The 22,912-nt window shown below is 41.6% G+C and overlaps 1 protein-coding gene across 2 annotated transcripts in view; it reads left to right on the top strand.

The window, feature by feature from the left end:
* The first annotated feature begins 883 nt into the window (after nt 1–883).
* The window catches only part of LOC106564712 (VPS10 domain-containing receptor SorCS1), a 156,414-nt gene continuing 134,385 nt past the window's right edge, over nt 884–22,912 (top strand). For both annotated transcript variants that reach the window (XR_006757943.2, XM_045691193.2), the window contains exon 1: nt 884–1,856. Coding sequence is in view for 1 of the 2 variants with exons in the window: in XM_045691193.2 (XP_045547149.1) it covers nt 1,044–1,856 (813 nt within the window). In the remaining variant the exon portion in view is untranslated. The remainder of the gene's footprint in view (nt 1,857–22,912) is intronic.

Raw genomic sequence — 22,912 nt, 5'->3', positions numbered from 1 at the left:
GCACGTTCTAGCAAGTCCCAGGTGACCTTGAGTCTCTTTTAGATGTCGGATGTATCGTGTAGGCAAGTGAACGACCTCACATTTCATATGATGTTCTCACATCACACGTAGAGAGATAATCTAAAGCAGTGATTTCAAACTCATTCCACAGAGGGCCGCGTGTCTGCGGGTTTTTTGGTTGTTCCTTTCAACTAAGACCTAGACAACCAGGCGAGGGGAGTTCGTTACTAATTTGTGACCTTAATTCATCAATCAAGTACAAGGGTGGAGCGAAAACCCGTAGACCCTCGGCCCTCTGGAATGAGTTTGATACATGTGATCTAAAGTATATATTCTATAATAATTGTCATGCCCATATAGAGGTTATTTAAATCTTAATTATTGCTTAATACGTCATACCTCTGTGATCCGTAACATTATGCATAATTTGAGTTTAATTAATATTTTCTAATTTCGGACCCCCCCCCCCCCCCCCCCCAAGAGCAATATCACGACTATAACTTTAAAGCAATTAAAAAGATTCATCTTTCATCTTCTGAGAAATGTGATTGAGAAGTTGACTCTTATGCACAGTAGACCTAGGCCTACTGGTAGATACAATCTACAGCTGTTAGGGACATTGTTAACAAGACCATAGTAATAGCCAACAACATTGACAAAGGAATCATATAAACAATAGTATTTAAAGAGAGAGCGAATAAGATTACATACGTACGATAAATGCTAACAAATTATTTAATGCGAAATTATTTATTAATGCGTCGTTCTTGGTGAGGGGAAAAAACACAGACGCAAGAAGAAATCTCGCCTATCTTTTCCCCTGGATTCTACCAGCTCCTCCCCCGCGCGCGCAGGGCTTCATTTGATCATATCCTTCATCTGGGACCACTTCGCCGAGTCGCACTTTTTAACGCTGCAGAACAATTGGACGAGCCACAATTTGCGAGGAGGTCTGTTGCTTAACATCAATTACAGTCACAAAGGGAAGAGAGTAAAAAAAAAAGTATTGTATCCAGACTGAGCATCTTTCTTTGCCACCAGCTATGGAGAGGGTTGTGAGATTATGCCCTATTTGGCACAATAACGTTTTTTGGTTTATGCTTTTGATAATCATATATTTCTTTCTAGCCGCTAAATCAGAGCTAACTTGCAGATCATGTCAGCCGGGAGATAAGGGGCGTATTAAGGAATTACTGTTTAAAACGGACACACGAGAATTCGCAACAGGGTACGGAGAGGAAGTTATTGGAAATGGAGACGGGGCAATTGCTTCACGGAGTTTAAATTCTGCTAGTGCAGAAACTCAACAGCTTGATTGCGCAGCTGGGTCCGATGAATGCATCCAGGGGAAATACATCTACTCAAGGCGAAAACGGAATACTGACATGCTGTTCCGTTCCAAGAACGCACTACTCGATGGAGGAATGCACTACGGTGGTGGTAAACAGAGAAAATTCACCCCGCGCGGTGAGTACAAAGTTTCCAACCTGAAAATGAACCGTCATGCAGGAAATACAGATGTCGGGAAGACTCGCGCAGATTTAATTCCCGACATCTCACACAAGCACCGAGTTCGTAGGAACAGCCCGAGAGCTAATATTGGGGACGATAAAGTGAAGTTCTCCGGCTCACCCAAGAGAAGGGAGACACTACCTCTGAGTTACTCTCGAGAGGGCATCACCTCACCGGCTGGGCGCAGCAGAGTGACACGGTCCGAATTGCGATGGAGCAACGAGGACAGGAGAGCGGCCAGTTCGAGGCAGGACGAACTCAAACTCACCAGTTCAACCTTCGCTTTGACCGGAGATTCCGCTCACAACCAAGCCATGGTGCACTGGTCTGGGCAAAATAGCAGTGTAAGTGAATACTTGTACAGTTGTCTTAAAATAATATTGGTCTATGTGCACATTCACGCAGCGCATCAATGGAGAGAAAATGTAGCCATCAGTTTGACTTTAGTGAAATTGCGTGTGTGTGTGCGCGCGATGGTGCGCTTATAGAGTGTGGGATTCACAGGATAATTGCCAAAGCCAATTCGACATGCATCTCTTTTGTTGTTAAGTGATATCATCAAGTGCCTGAAGAAATCATGGCAGAGACACTCAAGACAGATAACACAATCACCTCAGCATTTGCTTATATGAGACAGTTTCCCCCATACTTTTCAGAGAGAGTCTGTCTGACCCTTCTCCCCATTCCTCATTACCCACACTTACTCCTGTCTGGAACGAAACTGATTTCATTTCAACACATCACCAGCTCTCATGCCCCCAGTGTTTCTGAGGGGGCTTGAAAAACCATCTTCCAAAGTGTGACCTTATGCATTTGAGGCGGGGGGATATCAAATACACCAACAGTATGACCTATTTATTCTGAGGCAGTAGTTAAATGGTCATCCTTGTCTCTTGCTAAGGGTTTCCTAATACACAGTGGTGCACATTTTTGTTCCTACCCAGCGCTAACACACTCTACTGAACTGTACTCTATACTGTACTGAACTCTACTGTAGTGTACTGAACTGTACTCTATACTGTACTGTAGTGTACTGAAATGTAGTGTACTGAACTCTACTCTATACTGTAGTGTAATGAACTGTACTCTTCTGTGCTGTACTCTACTGTGCTGAACTTTGATGTCCAAACTTGTGAAACATAGACATCTATGATTGGTTCAGATTTTGTCCAGTCTGGACCAACCAAATTTGGTCTTATTTGGGGGCAGAGCTCATAAAAATAATAGCCAGTGTGTAGAGTTATACCCAGGGACCCATGATGAAATTCCATTACTGTAATTATGTTACCGGGTGTAAATTCAAGTCAATAGCTGTTTGAATACTTGCACTAACCATACTATTTGTGATGTAAATTGAGAATGTAGTATACTTATTGGTCATAGTATGGAGAGAGTTAGTATGCCAAAAGTTCCCAGATGTCATACTACATTCATCAAAATATGAAGTATACACGCAGTGGACACTTTTTTTCTGTACTTTTAGGGCCCATAATGCAATTCTTCAGGAAATGGGCATGGCTTTACAACCATTTTCAGATTTGAAGAAAATGGCAGAAAATATGCAGCTGAAGTCCAACGAGAGCAGATAAAAATAAATTGCTTTAACTAATTATGACAAATGTTGAGCAATTTATTAAAGTAATGACTTTTCAAGTAAGTTAAGTTACACGTTATGTTGGCTGACAATGTGTTGGCTACTCTATCCTTGTGAACCGCATATCATTACACCAGTAGGTACTACTGGTATGGTAGCTAGCTACCTCGTTAGTTGGCTACTAATACATTGAACTTGCCAGTATATTAACTATATGCTAGCTAACTACCCAACGTTTATTAACTTGATTATTCACATCATTCTTAGCTAAGTGGTAGAGTCATTGTGAGTTCTCAGTGGACATAAATTCGCTCTGGCTATCTACTCCGATTTCAGAGCACTCTCGTCTGAGTGTACCAGAGCGAGAATAACTGATGAATTTACGACCGCTCAACACCTGTTGAATATGGCCGGTGTCAGTAAACATCAGCAAAAAAGCTCAATTAAATTTTTGCCAGCAGGACAGTTACAGTCACCAACGCTCTGGATAACATGAAAACAGCCCAACCAGCTCTGCTGTGGCGAGGAGTAAAATGGTCATAGTGAGGTGTTTTCTCATTTGTCTCTGGAAGTAGCTAGCCTGTTGCTCGTGTGCTTGACTGCAGTGCCGTTGTGATGGTCAGAATGCTTGGATCAACCCTACCCCTTGGCCAGTGTGCGCTCTGAACGCTCAGAGGGGAAACGCTCAGAATTTACAAATGGACAAAAATGTCTAGCTAGTAATTTATGCTAACAAGCTAGCAAGAGGTTGCATAGCAACAGAATCAACTTCCGGTAGACAGGCTTAGATCTAGTATGCTCAACTGAAAGGATACCATTCGTTTAGAGTATACTAAAAGGAACTAATAGTAAGTAGTATATACTCATTAAGTATGCAGTATGTTGGTATGGGATTTCGAACACAGCCAATGTGTCGTGTCATAGCTGACACCCCATTCTTTCTGCAGACATCGTTGAATCTTAATTCGGAGCAGATATTTACGATTTTTGGGGAAAACGTGGACCCATAAAAAATGAAGGGAGTTTGGAAACATAATTTGTCAACTTTGCATCTGCACAGTTCTTCCAGTAAATGTGTTGGTTTGTTGAACTTTGAATTCAATGTTATTTTTTATTTTTTTTGATATACATTTGTTGAATAGAAAAATTTGAGGCACAGCATAATTCTGTTACCGTGGAATTGCCCAGCAGCATCACCGCCATATGGAACCTGTGCTGTTTTGTGATATGAATAGATTGGGTTCTAATTGTGTGCAACTGTGAAACAATTCCCCCCTCTCTTCTCACTTGTGACGCAAGTAACTTTGTAATGAGCAAGAATAGATCTACTGCATTAAATATGTAGAGTTGTTGCTGTATGCAGAAATAAATAGAGACTCTTAGATTTTTCCCATCTCAGCGCTGCTGCAAATAAACAGATAGTTGACAATGCTTCGTGGAGCAGAAATGGAGGTGTCTATGTGTCTTTTTATTGGATGTGTGCTGCTGCTGTATATCTAACCTATTGGGCATTTACATAGTTAAGGTTATTAATGTTCCCACATGCTGTGTTTGTGCCAGATTGGAATATGAAGGAATATGCCTTCTCATAATAGCCCAGGAGACAGTGGTGGATTAAGTGATGAGGTCATGCAGTAGAGGAGATGAAGAGGTGTGTGTGTGTGAGAGAAATACTGTATGATTTTACATGTAGATGATGGATGATTCAAATGTTAGCCTCAAAATTGAGCTGAGATAATTTGTACATTCTGATCATTGTTTGGAGAGACGTTGGGACAGGCTTGGGATTTTAAATCTCATGGAAAGGTTACAGCAAACACACCAGAGTCCCAACGGGGGATATGTGGCACTAGCATATTCCTTGCATGCACATAAAAGTGTGCCAGGAGACTGCATATTTACATTATTGAAATGTCAGGGTATTAAATACTTTGCTTGTCATTCAAGATAACAAGATGCAGCCTGACACAGTCAATCCATGTAACAAGTTTACTCCGCATCTTTGGACTGCCTCAGAAGATATAGAATGTGCCCACATGCATCATGGGTATTTATATGGATTGAGTGGTATGGAAGTCAACGGCCCAATGCCGAATTTACCCCTTTGCCTAAGCACTTGTGGAGATCTGGTAGGTTAGGTAGAAGTTTAAACTACATTGCTTACACCAATCAAATTCTATCGGTTCTCCACAAGTGCATAGGGTGTAGGGCTTTGGGGTCCATTTGAGATTGGGCCAACATAGTGTTGAAGCTTCATCCTTGAATTCATGTTGCCACAGTACTCATCAGTATCGAGTATTGCTCAGAAACGTCTTCACTTTAGTCATAGCAGATCTGGGTTTAAATAGTATTTGTTTTCTGTCAAATATTTCAGCTGTGCTTGCCTGGTGCAATGGAACCAATGGAATCGTCCCAAAAGTGCCAACCCCGCCCATCTGGGATTCCATGAACCCAGGTCTGAGTCATATAATCAGAATCAATGAGCCAGAACCAAAGCCAGACTTGAACCAAGCTAGGAGCCATACTCTGGTTCCATTCGCCCAGTTGAGGCAGTTCTTTCTTAAGACAAAACCCATACTGAAAATGAAATGAGTTTTTAGCTATACAATGATCAAACATACTTCGAAACAAAAGCATTTCTCAGAGAAGTTTCTTTATGAGCCGAACAGAAGAAGAAAATCAAACGTTTTAGTAGCCAATTAGTGAGTGAGTTGATCACAAAGTTGGTGGAGAAGTGTGTTGTGAGAAACCAGCTGTCTCGGTTTGACGACGGTCTCTCTCTGGCTGTTCCTATGTGTTGAGGGAATCTATTTATGGTTCTGTACAGCAGTCGTCTCATACAGAAGTGGTGGCACATTTGCAGCAAAAAAATAAGAAAGTCCTCTTTCAAACTAAGATCTGTTTTTCTACCACATCAAATGTTCTGTAATTTGCTTGTGTACCAACAATTTGATGGTGTCAAGTTGACACGGGTCCTGCTTGCAGTAGTGGCCACGGCGTAGCCAGTCGTGTTAAACCGAGCACATTTACAACCTGTTATCCAAGATGGCTGAAAATCAAACAGGCAATTTAAATGAGCCGTATGCTAAACTGACAGACCCACACAATCAGGGCCACAGCAGTTAAACAAGGGAACACAACCATAGAAATGTACTATTACATATTCATTGGCCCTGCCAGAAATGGCCAGAGAAGAGTTTGTGTTTTCTGTTGCTATTTCTTTCCAGTCATTTGGCACTTTATTATTATCCTGCACCACCAACTGTGCTGTTCCTGTATTCCCACTCCTCACACCCCAACTCCCATGTACAAAACAGTGAGTCACAGTAACATCACTTGAATACGAACAACAATAACAGCAGCCTAACAAAGGCGCAGTGCAATCCACTCTTTCAATTATCCCCCATCTCCAAAAGGAATTAGCGATAGAAACAAATTTACTTGCATTGCAATGGGATTCCCTTCGAACTACAGTGGCAAAGGGGCTAATGGTAGTACTGAGCAACTGGTAAATATCTAGTCATATTCTATAATAGATACAAATATTTGTCATAATGTGCTACATTCAACAGTTGGTTGGTGGTTGTGGTACTGTACACACTAATATTTATTTGTATAGACAGACATACAATCTTGTGATAACTACTGTATCAATACCATATGATTGGCTTATCTTAAGGGAGAACATTTCCCAAGCTCTGTTCCCCCCTCCACCACCTCCCACTGGTAGGAGAGTTAACTCTGGTGTCTGTCTGGGATAATTGAGCCGCAGGGTATGTGCTGGGTCAGGCACTGATCAGGCGGCGGGCCCGCGGAGGCCGTCACGGTCCACTAGCCAGCGTTTATTTACCAGTCTGGCTAACAGCCCTCCCTCGTTTGCCTGTAAACAAAACCCACCAGGCCCAGGTTTGCTCTTCGCTTCTCACTTTTCTTTCTCAGACAACTCCCAGAGGATTATTCACAAATAATAGACGGCCTGAGTTGGAAAACCTTAACAAAATCTAGTAGCGATATTGAAGGCGTCAGCTTTCCTTGTTGTTATAGAGCCCCAGACTCTGCATGCATGGACAAATAATAAAACTGAGTTTATAAGTAATGTACCTGGGTGGCACTCTAATCCAACCCTAGGAGGCCTCAGGAGTGCACACTTCATTTCAGTAAGTGCCCTTTTCCCCTGCCTTCCACCCTCCTCCACTCACTGTTGGATCCTGTCGCAGTCATATTTTGATGATTTCATCATCTTTCATGTTTGCTTGCCCTGGACAATATTCCAGGTTCCTGTAGTGTTAAGTGAAGTAGATTAGTTATTTACCAATAGAGATTGAATCAAGTAAAAGCCAACTGGTAGATGATGCTTGCTGAGAGCTTGGGGGTAAATAGATTGCAGGGCTGTAAATGTAGGTGAAATAATAGTGTTTTTCATGCATGGTTTGGTGTCAAGATGTTGGACAGCAGGGATGGGAAGCCATTGGAGCACATTACTGCTATAAAATATACTTATCTGTCATTAACTATACAATTTATTTAATTCAAACCCATTCATTTTGAATATGTTTACAGATTTTATAGTTTTCACCAGCCAATTCAGCTGAAATGAACAACAAAACATTTTGTCACTTTCCTTTTTGAAAGTACCCCTAGTTTACCTTTTGACAAATGTTGGTTCATTCGGATAACTAACTCGCACTCAAATAACAGTCAGTGGTGCAGTCATACAAGTGCTAGTTCTCCCTCTCAGCACATCACACGTCTGGATGGATTCCCTCTTCATAATATCCAGTGACACGTCATATACCAGGCAGGTGGTGGTAATGGCATATTATCCTCTCTGGTTCCCCTCTCCTGCTCACTGGTGGCATTTATTTAAAGCCATCTCACATGCACTCATACACACTTAGGCAGACGGCGATGGACATGATGATGGGAGTGATGGTGATTGAGGAGCTGGCTGTGTGTGCTGTGTGGGAGAGATGTGAGGTGTGCTTAGCAGGGCCATGACATTAGAGGTGCATTGAAGCGCGATGGAAAGGCCTGGCTTCAAGGTGGAACACGATCAGTCTCTGCGAGAATTCATCCCTGTTCGGATATCGGCCTATGATTTATGTATATACTGAAGAGTAGGGAGACATCTGAGGATGACTAAAATATGGAAGGGGTTAATCAGAATGACTGAGTTATGAATCAGGTTTTTCCCTCTGCATGTGTTTCAGGAAAATGCTAAATGACTTGACAGTGAGTAGGAAATAGTAATATGTATATTTGTTGTGATGGGTGTTATGGTTGGTGTCATGCATCAGGTTAGACTACTTTAAAACAAAAACCCTGTTGACTTCTGGTAGAAAAGTTATGTTCACTATGATGTGGGTACTGTTGATGTCCACACCTGCTTCAAAACTGCAAAAAGGCACAGAAAATATGAATCATTGGTGGCATCATATTCTTACAATTACTTGAGCAGGGAAACACAATGCATTTTGTGACTCAAGTGTTGGATTTCCTTGATTGCCATGTTATTGAGTTGATTATCTTCTGTGTGTGTACGTCTCTGCTCTCCGTATGGAATAGAATGTGCCCAGTGCAGAGTTTTCATATTAGATTTGTTTGGTCAGATGTATTATTTCAGATTTGATTGTAAATGTTGAGTTTCACATTCAAGGCCTAGCCACTTTGGCAGTGAGTTGAACCACTCATGTTCGTAGCTCCAGTAAGTGGAGTTTGTCCTTTAACCAGAACTGGACAGAAATAGTAGAGGTTCCAACCTCCCAGTAGGAGGATGGTTGAGTATCTGGACCGTTCATATACTCACACATCCTGCTAATCCCATTGACATTTTGGACGTTTGATACAGCATGAGGAACATTTTGATGCATCAAGCCACTTTTCCACGTCTATCTTGCTAATCACATCGAGAAATTGAACGTTTTATACGTCCATCCAGCAACTTTTTCCCCAGTCGCGAGATAAGGCATTTGAACGACACCTTTTGTAAAGCAATCCACGGGAACAGCTGCATGATTCCAGATCTGATGATTATGTCCCTTCAGTAAATAGCTACAGGAAGATGGAGACGGATGGAAAAGAAACAAGATGAACATTTCTGGAATAGGTTGTGCTGCAACACACAGAGATACAACACACTCCTCCAGACACATACAGTAGGCCCTATATCAAGATGCCAGAATGGGTTCAGCTTTCAGCTAGTCTTCTTCTCTCTCCTCCTTAAACTCAGGCAAATAGGAATGAATTGGGATGAATCGCCGTGCACAGAGTGTGTACACATTAGTAGTTTCCTCGGAGCTCGTAGCAGCTCGTGTCCCCTTTCGCCATTCAGATTGACAAGGATGATTGTTGGCAGCTATTGAAAGACAGTCGGATGTCCTCTTTAGGCAGCCAGACAGTCCCATCTAGGCCCATCTCCGCACTGATCAGGTGCAGAATTGTATGTGGCACAAATTGAATGCCAGGCAATCTGTGACCCCGAGGAGTATGGCTGAAAGCGAAGATAAAAATGATTATTTTTTTTCAATGAAGAAACGCTGGGGAGGCAGACGGGGTGAAAGAGATGAGGTGGGATGAGATGACTGGCTCCAGTTAATTGACCAGGTCCAGATAAAACAAGGAGACCGAGAATGGTAACCCACCCCCCAAAAAATATAGAATGGCATTTGCTCTCCTTAGGAACCATCAGCCGACATGTGTTTCTCCTTTCAATAAATAGCTGGTTATGTCTGGCGCCGTCTATGGGCACTGCGACAAGATCAAACTCGAGATTAACCTTGTTTTTGCCCCACTTACGCTCTGGAAAACCGACATCTCACAATACAAGGGACTTTCAAAACCAAAAAGCGAACGGCAAAGTTCTCTTCTCCTTTTCTACCACACCCACTGGAGGTAGTTTTTTAATAGATTACGACTTTCTATGAGGACAGATAGGATTACTGTGCATTAATATCTATACGTTCCCCTCTGTACGTGACTTGGCTCTGTATCAGCTTCAGCTCAGAGCTTCTTTTTAATCGTGGGCTGAGAAATGACAATGCTATTATATAGAACATATATACAGTTTTTATTTTTGTCACCCATTTTAAACGAAAAATAATGTTATTTTTTTTTTATATTGCACCGGTTAATTAAGTCCACACAATATTTCTCCAGCTGGACGTGAGAGAGAGATCTTACATGTGTTATTGAAATTCCCCCTAAATGTTATTAAACATGCAGCTCGCTTTTGCCCAGAACAGAGAATTCTAGTTGCCCGCTTCCGCTGCTACCCACTGACAACATTAAACAACTGGAAAAAGGTTTACCACAGTGGTGTGGTTGCACACAAAAAGGGTTGAGTACCAGCTATTAATACAGTACAATACTGGATAGGTTCCGCAAATTAAAAGAGAGATTAGTTAATTTCCTCTTCCGTTTTTCTAAAAATGAACTTGTTCATTTAGATGATCTCAGTTCTTAAAGTGAAGGAGAGAGGATGAATATGTATAGGTAGAATCAACAAATGAACATGATGATTTATCTGTAGAATTAACCTTTTAGTGAATGAATTCAACTCAATCTTTTATGGTATGTAAATGACATCCTATCCGATGTTAGATGAAAAAGCACATTGGCTGTACCTGGCATGCATCGGTGACTGTTCACACTCTACTGATCATTTCAGTCTATATTCCCTTGGCAACATAGATATTGGACAAACTCTACTTACATTTTCAGTATACAATATTCCCTTGAGAATATTGCAGATTGGACTGTGAAGAAGTAACACTTTCAGCTGTCCTTTTGTGAACCTGTAAGGACTCAATTCTTCCCTCGGTAGCTTTAGATATTCTAGTCAGGTGAGTGGTGGCCCTATTAGCAGATTGAATAGAGGTATTAATATTAAATGAGGATTTATGGAAGAAAAAACCTTCCCTAGAATGCAACATCAAACAGCTGTGAGCGTGGAGAGGAAGGGCCCCCTGTCTTGATAAGGTGAGAGACATATCAAAGGCAGGTGTGAATTAATATGTTAAATAAATCATGCCCAGAAAATGTTAATTCCTTTGAATCTCTAAGCTGGTGCGTGCATATGAAAAAATACATAACTTTGAGGTGCAAAAACAAACCGATGTCTAATCTCATTGTTTACACAGTAAGATAATGTTTGTTCAGTAAATTAGTTTAGCATGTTTTTTTGGTGTGAGAAATCTGAGACTGACTGGGGTTGTAAAGCTTTTTTTAGCGTTCTGATATGTGCCTTGGACTGGTTCCCACCGGATTTGGTAGATCTGGAGACCGGGCGGCCATTTTGGTTCTGTCTTTGAAGTAAGGAATGGTTTGGATGAAATTTGCAGAGATAAGCCTGGTGCTTTTGGCAGCTCCCATCTGTGTGAAACCTCATTGAAAGACATGTCGGAGACTGATGAAGACATCTGGAGATACTACCTGCCACATCTGCCTGCCACAACTACCCGCATCCAAATGCGTTTACCTCAACAGCCCTCATCACTGCCAAATTACCATGTAGCCTTCAGATGAAGCTTTGATCGGGCTGCTCTCAATGTCGCAGCTCCCGGAGCCAACCGTCAACCATCAGTCTCCATTAGCTGCCACCAAAGTGACGGTTTTGACACCACACATAGGCTAGGCTACAGTAGAGGCATCCTGACTGGACTTTGTCTTTTAATCTCTACTCTCATAGTCTAGAGACCGGATATGGATGTCCGTTTCTCTTGTTGTTTTTCCTGGTCATTGACCCCATGTGTGTAATTGAGCCGTAGGTGTTCAGTGGCTTTGAATCCCATCACCATGTGCTAATCACCATCATCCACCAACCTCACGGTCATCCCCATCTCACCGATCTGATTTCCTGCATCTAAATGTTGTTACATATTAAATGTGCCTAGAATATAGTTGCATTAAAAGGGATGCTTTTTGGTGTGTCATTTCAATGTAAAGTTGTAGAGGGGGACAGTGGGAGTGCAGGTGGTGGTTGATTTCATAGTGTCTGACTACAGCGGGGCTTAGCTCATTAGTATTTCTGGGCTTTCGATTGGTGCACCAGGAAACAGGGACTTAATTAGTTCATCCACTCAGCAGCGATATGCTCATGGGGTTCACCGAGCCTAAATAAAGGCTTCTACCATTCAGACAAAGATGAATTCTCAGCCCTCTTCGTTGACATGGAGTTCAAAAGAAATCATCCAAGACTAGATACGTCTGGTGGTCTTGGTCAATTTAGTTCTGTCTCTGTGTATTACCTGTTTCATACTTCTTTGTAATGCCAAGATGCTCCAGATAGATGGGAGAGATTAGAGAGACGGGGATAGGGATATCTACCTTCACTCTTTCCCAAAGACCTTCATGGAGGAAGCTTGAGTGAGTCCTCTTGCGAGATTAGGTGATACTGTATTAGATTATTTTAGCATGAGTTGCGATAGAGAAGGGACATATTTCAACCTGCCAGATAGGGGGCTCATGGGAGCCCTGGTGGTGCGACACTGTATTACCTCCCAACTGCCTCCAACGTGGAGGATCGAAAGGAGTTTGTACATTCCATTATTCATGAATCAGTCATTTATTCATTATACATAGGTGGGGTTTTTCTAAAGCAGGTGGGCCTTTTTGATATTTAAATGATTTTTTTAATGGGACCCGGCCTTTTATTTTGAGGAAAAACAACATAACGTGCTTGACCAAACATCTCGAGTGTTTCTTTGTTTGGTGCTTCAATGACTATCTTTTCTAGGGATGTTTAAGAGGCAAAACCAGACCAATGTTTTCAGTCATTTTAACAATATACATCACCAAGTCTGTTTCATGCCCTTTCTTACTTATCTGAAGATTGGATCAATTTACACAACCACTGTATTATAAAACCTTATTGCTATTCACTGTTGTAATATAATTATGGTAATTTAAAGTCATTTTGTAATTTTAACAGTTAAAGAAGATTACATCCATTTTCATTTAATTCTATAAAAGCAGACTTACTGAACCATAATCACACGTCATTTTGTAATTTTCAATTTGACAACTGGTTAAGATGTTTTTTCACACGCTGCTAATTAACATCTACTTTTTAATCAAGTAATGATCTAATTAGGGGAACTTTTGAAACTAGGTTAAAAGCCTGTGCTAGCAGACATTAAACCATAATGATTCCTTCTAACACACAATATGATTATAACTTAGGTCTTTGGAAATGAAATCACTCCTACACGTACAATGGTTCATTCATAATCTGTCCATTCAATGCTTCCAATTCCAACTTTTATGTGGTTTTCCTCTTTTTAACAGAGAAATACAGAGGCATATGTACACCGGCAACCAGTAGGAAGTCACCTTTGACCTTTCCTCTCTACTTGGTACACTTCCAGTCAGATGGTGCCATACTGGGATGTGCCATCCAAATCAAAGTGGACTCTTTCCTCCTCTGGCGGCCTGCCAGATCCTACTATGCCAGGTTTGCCAGGTGCTCAAGGCCCCGATGCAAGGACCGAAGGCAGGTAGCCCTCCCCATGCCAGATGGCCCAACCCTGGGGCTACGTCACCGAGACCTCCCCCTGGGGCCGTCTGCCACTGCCCGCTGGTCATCACCACCAGGGGTGCCAAGAAGACCCATAACCATCCCGTTTAAATTTAAATCAGAGAGATCAAAGAATCAAGAAACTGTGCTTTTAGTGAACTTAGGTAACTGATGGTGCCTCAGAGTAGTCACTTTCCTAGCACTGCGCTTCCTATGTCTTATACCCTGCCCATTGTGATTTAGCTCACAGAAGGGGCAATCAAGGCGGGGTTCATCTCAAAATGACTTTGCCATTAACATTAAAGCTTATCAATGTAGGATAGCAAGGCAGAGGACTCTAGGCTTTAAACATACTGTACCAGCAGTGCTTGATTGTCCGTGGCTTGATTTACTTCCAATCAAATAGAAAAAATACAATGGTATGCAGAGGATGGCGAGAGGAGCTAGAAGCAAAACCGTCCAGTCTTTCCACATAACGCACACATCCCTCCAGGCTTGTCCAAGGTCAAGGTCGGCCGGCAGAACTGACTGCAAGCATATCTATTCACTTCATATCTGTAAAAACCTCGACTGGTTGTCTCATGCGAAATAACCCAAGGTCTGCAGAGCTGTTGCCTACAGTGGCATCTCTTTGGATGAAGAGATTGTGGAAGCAGATAACAAGTTTAAAATGGTGTTTTATACAAATGCGGATAATTCCCTGAGACGATAAGTGTTGTTTAAACAATACGGGGGGACGCAATCCCACAAACAACGCACTTTTGTGAATGTTGAATGTGATTCGAAATAATTGTTTCACTACCAAACCATTTGCACAAAGACAAAAGATTCAATTGAATTTAATCAATTATGCTGACATAAACATAATATACTCAATAAAAATATAAATGCAACATGCAACAATTTCTATTTTCCCTTCTAAAGGGCTTTATTACAGCTGTCCGGGTGGCTGGTCTCAGACAATCTCACAGAGAAGAAGCCAGATGTGGAGGTTCTGGGCTGGCTTAGACATGGTATGCGGTTTTTAGTCCGGTTGGATGTACTGCCAAATACTCTAAAACGACGTTGGAGAAATGTACATTCAAATTCTCTGGCAACAGCTCTGGTGGACATTCCTGCAGTCAGCATGCCAATTGCACACTCCCTCAACTTGAGACATCTGTCATTGGGTTGTGTGACAAAATTGCCCATTTTAGAGTGGCCTTTTATTGTCCCCAGCACAAGGTGCACCTGTGTAATGATCATGCTGTTTAATCAGCTTCTTGATATGCCACACCTGTCAGGTGGATGGATTATCTTGGCAAGGGTGAAGTGCTCACTAACAGGGATGTAAACAAATTTGTGCACACAATTTTAGAGAAATAAGGTCTTATGGAATGTTTCATGAAACATATGACCAACACTTTACATGTTGCTTTTTATATTTTTGTTCAGTGTAGTTTGTATGATATTGTTTGCACTTTTCCATTTTGTTATTTCATTGTAATTTTTTTTGCTGGATAAGCTATGTACAGAGGTGGATGGCATCTCACCAGGGAATAGTACCATCAACTCAACATCATTGTCTATAGGGATTAACAGTAATTTTAGAGACCAGTAAAGGTACTACTACAATACACTCTTAGAAAAAAGGTTTCCTAAAGGGTTCTTCAGCTGTCCCCATAGGAGACAGCCGAAGACCTTTCCCCAGAGGGTTCTACATGGAACCAAATAGGGTTCTCTATGGGGACAGCCGAAGAACCCTTCTAGCTTCTAGATAGCACCTTTGTTTTCCCTAAGATTGTATGGTAGCTCTTGTATTCCTCTGTTGATCGGAGAAAGAACAATATTTGCTTTGTGTGTTGCCACCTCAATGCCAGATCCCTCTGTCCTTTCTCTCTCTCCTGTCAGATTTTGACTGAATTGGGTTAGACATGTGAGGCACAAAAACAGAAGCATCGCTGATGAAAATGACAATGCATCTGTCGTGTTGTTATATTGAGATGTAAAAAAAGAAAACTACCTTCCAAGCAACAGCAACTTATGTAACCCTGGCTAACCACAAGCTTCTGGGACAGTTGTGTTGCTTACATACAAATAATACTGAATATACATTGTGAAAAAAGTTGATCGCTTATAATATTCAAATATGGAATGGCTATTATGAAAACTATTTGGCACTTAAAGGGAAAATCCACAAAAAAACTATCTAGAAAATGAAATGCAAAACAGTTTGGGACTGTATCAACAGTAAACTAATTAATTAACAAAAACAGAATTCAATATATATATTTTTTTACTAAACCCTATGGATATCAATGCCTGATAGTGTGCTGCAGACTAATATATTCAAAGTATATTCTGTTTGGAGTGGTAGTGTGGCATCTATATTCAGTGTTCAAATTCCATGGATCGCGGTGTCGTGCACAGGGACCTGTCTTGTCTGTCTCCTTCCTTGTGTGTGCTGGTGAGTAGACAGGGCCTGAATCCTCCTCCATGTTTTCTCTAGTTTCCCTGCCTGCTCCTTCTCCTCCTCCCTGGTTTATCTTTGCCACATGCTTTCCCACCTCCCAGAATAAATGTGACAGCTAGAAATGACATCGTGCCAATGTGTAAGATGCCTAAGATAAACTGCTGAACATGTTCAACTGTTAAACACTGATGTTAACGTCTGAAAAACACTGATGCTCTGAATCCTCTGACAGAAGGGTAGATGTGAGGAAATACAAATAAATGGTGCATTTGTTTAAATTTTGAGCTAATGTGCTTCAGACGTCTAGCTCCATCTTGAATTTGTGTTTTATGACTCATGCCAGAGAGCTGATTAGATTGCATCATAATACAGTCTGCTGTACAGCGTAGTTTACTGACTTAGCAAATTTCACCATCCAGATATTTGTTTGTAAACAGGTAACACATTCAGCCGGCATTGTCACGTGAGATTAAGTTATTGCATTGGATTTACTTCTCACTACTGGAGATCCATTTAAATATTGTGTTAAAGATGTCTCCAACAAGGGAGTGTGTGCGCGTGTTTTTTGTGTTGGGATATCTTCCCTTTGCGATCCTTGAGCATTCACAAAGTCTGGACTTGTTTGAAGTGATCTATTTTTATCTGAGGGAAATTTTTGTTTGTGCCTCATATGCAAGCGCTTCCTCCACCTGGGACTCTTAAATATTGCTGGTTTGAGCATTTTTTTTACTTTTTAACAAGCAAATTTGCAGTTGCTGCAGCTTTTTTTATGCCTCTGTTTCCACTGCTGCTGAGGTCTTATGAAGCGCTCGCGCTGTGTTTATAAGGTTTCCCTCTCCTCTCGCTACACCTCTTCATCTGAATAACACCTTAAAACCTGAGTACTTCAGCTTCCCCCAACTCCTATGGCAGGGCCATGTAGATAGAAAACAGGTATGCTACCTAATGAGATTTCCTCTATCTTTTTCCCCTTGCCCGGGGGTCTACGAAACGAAAGCCTGCTTAGTTCAAACGGGTAGCTACCTTATTACCGTATTCCTCAGTCGAAGGACTCCTTCAGATTCACACCTCAAGCAAATTCCCATCGTGTTTGATCCGTCAGCCCCGGCTGAATTGATCGGAGGTAAATCAAAGGTGCTGTACTCCAGCAGCATGAAAGGGAGGAGACACGCTGCACACCAAAAGTCTTCTACTTTGGCTTTCCAAGCTTTTTAAAATTAATTAGAAATAAAAAATCTATAGATTAACAGTTAAGTTTTGGTCAGAACTAACGAAGACGTTGGCTCGTTAGACAGTAGTCCACATGACGTTATGTCATTTTTGGGGCATCAAGTCCCTGTATGTAGGGTAATTACAGTAGAATAGTTTGATACTTTTTCATCACAGGCTAAAAAGTCTACATACATTGATCGGCATTGGGATAACACTGATTGGTAACTAATTATTATTATCTTGAAGATGTCAGTTTATGGTTGGATTAGGTCAGTTTTCATCCATTTATATCATGAAATTCTTCAATTGAGCACTTTATAATAGGCACCTATCAAATGGTGAGGTCTTCGCAATTGGATAGCACCTGTCTGATCTTTTGTACTGTGCAATACTTTGACATAGACTTCAACCCCAACGCTCAAAGGATGGATTTTCTGCTCAAGGTTTGGATTCTTTTTTCCCATCCAGAGGAAATCGGGGAAGTCGTGATTGCCAAACAGATGACTTATCGGAGAATTCCCCAATATGTTAAGTCTTTGGCATTCCTTAGTTATTCATGAGGTTGTTATGGCAATAGTATTAGAGACAACGTTAGGATTCGTAGGAGAGAGAGAGAGTGAAGTCTCTGCTAATGGAATCTGCTAATGAATAGAGTGAGGGCAGTCTTTTCATGACCATCAATCATTTAATTGTTAATTTCAATGATTAATGTTGGCTTCAGTTTCATCCACCAGAGTTGCCTGTCTGTTGCTGCACATATTCTGTTCAGAGGATGATTTCAAAGCCTGTGTAACTTGGAAGGGATCCACAGATCACACTCCAATGCAGTGTTTGGTGGTACAGTACATGGACTTACACAGTGATGGAATGAATATGAACTTATGACCAATGTCGACTAAAGAGGGAATACATTTTTCCATGTACTTCAAGTTAAGTTTAACTGGATTTATTAAACATGAGATTGAAAACTCATGAATTTATTGATGCAGCTACAAGACAAGAACCACCTTAGTAATAACACTATATACAAAAGTATGTGGAAACCACTTCAAATTAGTGGATTCGGCTATTTCAGCCACACCCTTTGCTGACAATCGAGCACACAGCCAGGCAATCTCCATAGACAAACATTGGCAGTAGAATGGCCTCACTAAAGAGCTCAGTGACTTTCAATGTGGCAGTGTCCTAGGATGCCACCTTTCCAACAAGTCACATTGTAAAAATTTTGCCCTGCTAAATCTGCCCCGGTCAACTGTAAGTGCTGTTTTTGTGATGTGGAAACGTCTAGGAGCAACAACAGCTCAGCCGCGAAGTGCTAGGCCTCACAAACACACAGAACGGGACCGCCGAGTGCTGAAGCGACACTCACTACCGAGTTCAAAACTGCCCCTGGAAGCAACGTCGGCACAAGAACTGTTTGTCGGGAGCTTCATGAAATGGGTTTGTATGACCAAGCAGCTGCACACAAGCCTAAGATCACCATGTGCAATACCAAGTGTCAGCTGAAGTGGTGTAAAGCTCGCAGCCATTGGACTCTGGAGCAGTGGAAACGTGTTCTCTGGAGTGATGAATCACGCTTCACCATCTGGCAGTCCTACAGACGAATATGGGTTTGAAGGATGCCAGGAGAACGCTACGTGCCCGACTGCATTGTGCCAACTGTAAAGTTTGGATGAGGAATAATGGTCTGGGGCTGTTTTTCATGGTTCAGGCCCGTTAGTTCCAGTGAGGGGAAATCTTAACGCTACAGCATACAGTGCCTTACAAAAGTATTCACCCCCGTGGCATTTTTCCTATTTGTTGCAGGTTGTATCATTTGATTTACACAACATGCCTACCACTTTTGAAGATGCACAATATTTTTTGTGAAACAAACAAGAAATAAGACAAAAAAAACTTTACTTGACCATGCATAACTATTCAGCCCCACAAAGTCAATACTTTCTAGAGCCACCTTTTGCAGCAATTACAGCTGCAAGTCACCTGGGGTACGTCTCTATAAGCTTGGCACATCTAGCCACTGGGATTTTTGCCCATTCCTCAAGGCAAAACTGCTCCAGCGCCTTCACGTTGGATGGGTTCCTGCGTGTGTACAGCAATCCTTAAGTCATTAACCTCTCTAGGCTAGGCGGGACGAATTCGTCCCACCTACGTAACAGCCACGGCTATCCTGTGGCGCGATTTTCAAAACCTTAAAAATCCTATTACTTCAATTTCTCAAACATATGACTATTTTACAGCCATTTAAAGATAAGACTCTCGTTAATCTAACCACACTGTCCGATTTCAAAAAGGCTTTACAACGAAAGCAAAACATTAGATTATGTCAGCAGAGTACCAAGCCAGAAATAATCAGACACCCATTTTTCAAGCCAGCATATAATGTCACCAAAACCCAGAAGACAGCTAAATGCAGCACTCACCTTTGATGATCTTCATCAGATGACAACCCTAGGACATTATGTTATACAATACATGCATGTTTTGTTCAATCAAGTTCATATTTATATCAAAAACCAGCTTTTTACATTAGCATGTGACGTTCAGAACTAGCATACCCCCCGCAAACTTCCGGGGAATTCGCTAACATTTTACTAAATTACTCACGATAAACGTTCACAAAAAGCATAACAATTATTTTAAGAATTATAGATACAGACCTCCTCTATGCACTCGATATGTCCGATTTTAAAATAGCTTTTTGGTGAAAGCACATTTTGCAATATTCTAAGTACATAGCCCAGGCATCACGGGCTCGCTATTTAGACACCCGGCAAGTTTAGCACTCACCATAATCATATTTACTATTATAAAAGTTTCATTACCTTTTGTTGTCTTCGTCAGAATACACACCCAGGACAGCTACTTCAATAACAAATGTTGGTTTGGTCCAAAATAATCCATCGTTATATCCGAATAGCGGCGTTTTGTTCGTGCGTTCCAGACACTATCCGAAATAGTAAAGAAGTGTCACGCGCTTGGCGCAATTCGTGACAATAAAATTCTAAGTATTCCATTACCGTACTTCGAAGCATGTCAACCGCTGTTTAAAATCAATTTTTACGACATTTTTCTCGTAGAAAAGCGATAATATTCCGACAGGGAATCTCCTTTTCGGCAAACAGAGGAAAAAATCCCAAAGGCGGGGGCGGTCGGGGTCACGCGCATAAGCTCAGTGTCTCTTGATCGGCCACTTGAGAAAGGCGATAATGTGTTTCAGCCTGGGGCTGGAATGACGACATTCTGTTTTTTCCCGGGCTCTGAGCGCCTATGGACGACGTGGGAAGTGTCACGTTAGAGCAGAGATCCTTAGTAAATGATAGAGATGGAAAAGAAGTTCAACAAATGGTCAGACAGGCCACTTCCTGTAAAGGAATCTCTCAGGTTTTGACCTGCCATTTGAGTTCTGTTATACTCACAGACACCATTCAAACAGTTTTAGAAACTTTAGGGTGTTTTCTATCCATATGTAATAAGTATATGCATATTCTAGTTACTGGGTAGGAGTGGTAACCAGATTAAATCGGGTATGTTTTTTATCCAGCCGTGTCAATGCTGCCCCCTAGCCCTAACAGGTTAACACAGATTCTCAATTGGATTGAGGTCTGGGCTTTGACTAGGCCATACCAAGACATTTAAATGTTTCCCCTTAAACCCAATGAGTGTTGCTTTAGCAGTATGCTTAGGGTCATTGTCTTGCTGGAAGGTGAACCTCCGTCCCAGTCTCAAATCTCTGAAAGACAAACAGGTTTCCCTCAAGAATTTCCCTGTATTTAGCGCCATCCATCATTCCTTCAATTCTGACAAGTTTCCCAGTCCCTGCCGACGAACAACATCCCCACAGCATGATGTTGCCACCACCATGCTTCACTGTGGGGATGGTTATCTTGGGGTAGTGAGAGGTGTTGGGTTTGTGCCAGACAAAGTGTTTTCCTTGATGGCCAAAAAGCTACATTTTGGTCTCATCTAACCAGAGTACCTTCTTCCATATTTTTTTCTTTAAAACCTCTTCAGCGTCTGATTCCCGTTAGTGGGATCAAAATCCAGCGAAAAATCATATCGGCAATTAGCATTAAAAAAAATATTATATTTTTTATAGATCCACCTCTCCTGAATCGACCCACGTCGTCCGATTTCAAAAAGGTTTTACAGGAAAAGCAAATCATTAGATTATGTTAGATGAGTCCATCGTAAAAAGCAGCAACATAGCCATTTTCCGACCAACCACTTGCATCACAAATAACCAAAAAACAGCTAAATGCAGCACTAACCTTTTACAAACTTCATCAGATGACACACCTAGGACATCATGTTATACAATGCATGCATTCTTTTGTTCAATAAAGGTCATATTTATATATAAAAACAGCATTTTACATCGGCGCGTAACGTTGACTGACTATTTTCCCCTCAAATGCGTCCCGGGAAACAATGCTACAATTCCCTAAATTACTATCCGATAACGATTTTTAAAATTTATATTGTCAATCTAACATTTTATAGATGAATATCTCTTGAGAACACCTGTCATACCAGATTTTTAATTAACTTTACTGGGTAATCACACTTTGCGATAAAAGGAGATGCGATACTCAGAAAATGAGCTAATATACAGAGCTCGGCGCCATCTTGGAACAATCGCATGTCACATCTCATCTTGTATAATATTGTCAATAATCGCCTACCTTTAGTTGTCTTCATCAGAAAGCACTTCCAGGAATCCCAGGTCCACAACAGATGTATTTTCGGTCGAAAAAGTCCTTCCTTCACGTTCCATTAGCCTGCTGTTGGTAGCGCGTCCTAGGGCTCTCTCCAAATTCTCCGACGTGCGCAGCCTGAAGTTTCGGATAAAATGAGATTTTCCCGCCTGTAGGTTCGTTCAAACATGTCAAACGTTGTAAAACATTAATCTTCAGGGCCTGTAACACCAAGAGAGCCAATAAGATTCGAGGGGGATGATTTCATTGTTTCAAACCGTTTACAAAGTTGGGGGTAGACATGGCCGCCGGCGTCATAATGGTGATGGCCCATCCCCTGTGACCAATTTCCAATGCGTGTCATTCACTGAGTTTCGACTGTATAAGGCTCAAACCACTGTGAAAAGACTGGCGACATCTAGTGGAAGCAATAGGAAGTGCTCACTGAACCATTGTTAACGGTGTGATTAATAGGGAAAGATGAGAAGTCGAGTCCACAATTCAGAATTCCACTTCCTGTTTCAATCGGTCTCGGGGTTTTGACTGCCATTTGAGTTCTGTTATACTCACAGACACCCTTCAAACAGTTTTAGAAACTTTAGGGTGTTTTCTATCCATATATAATAAGTATATGCATGCCCTAGCTTCTGAGTTTGATTAGTAGGCCGTTGAAAATGGGAATGATTTTTTTTCAAAATGCGCTGTGGCGCCCCCTATCCTAGGGTATCCTCGAGGTTTCTTTAAGCAATGGCTTTTTCCTGGCCACTCTTCCGTAAAGCCCAACTCTTTGGAGTGTACGGCTTAAAGTGGGCCTATGGACAGATACTCCAATCTCTGCTATGGAGCTTTGCAGCTCCTTCAGGGTTATCTTGAGTCTGTTTGTTGCCTCTGATTAATGCCCTCCTTGCCTGGTCCGTAAGTGGTGGTGGGCG

The sequence above is a fragment of the Salmo salar genome, chromosome 12 (genome assembly GCF_965601325.2).
Source record: "Salmo salar chromosome 12, fSalSal1, whole genome shotgun sequence".
Lineage (NCBI taxonomy): Eukaryota > Metazoa > Chordata > Actinopteri > Salmoniformes > Salmonidae > Salmo > Salmo salar.
The sequence above is the reverse complement of the archived record's forward strand: the minus strand, read 5'-3'. Positions and strand labels throughout refer to the sequence as shown.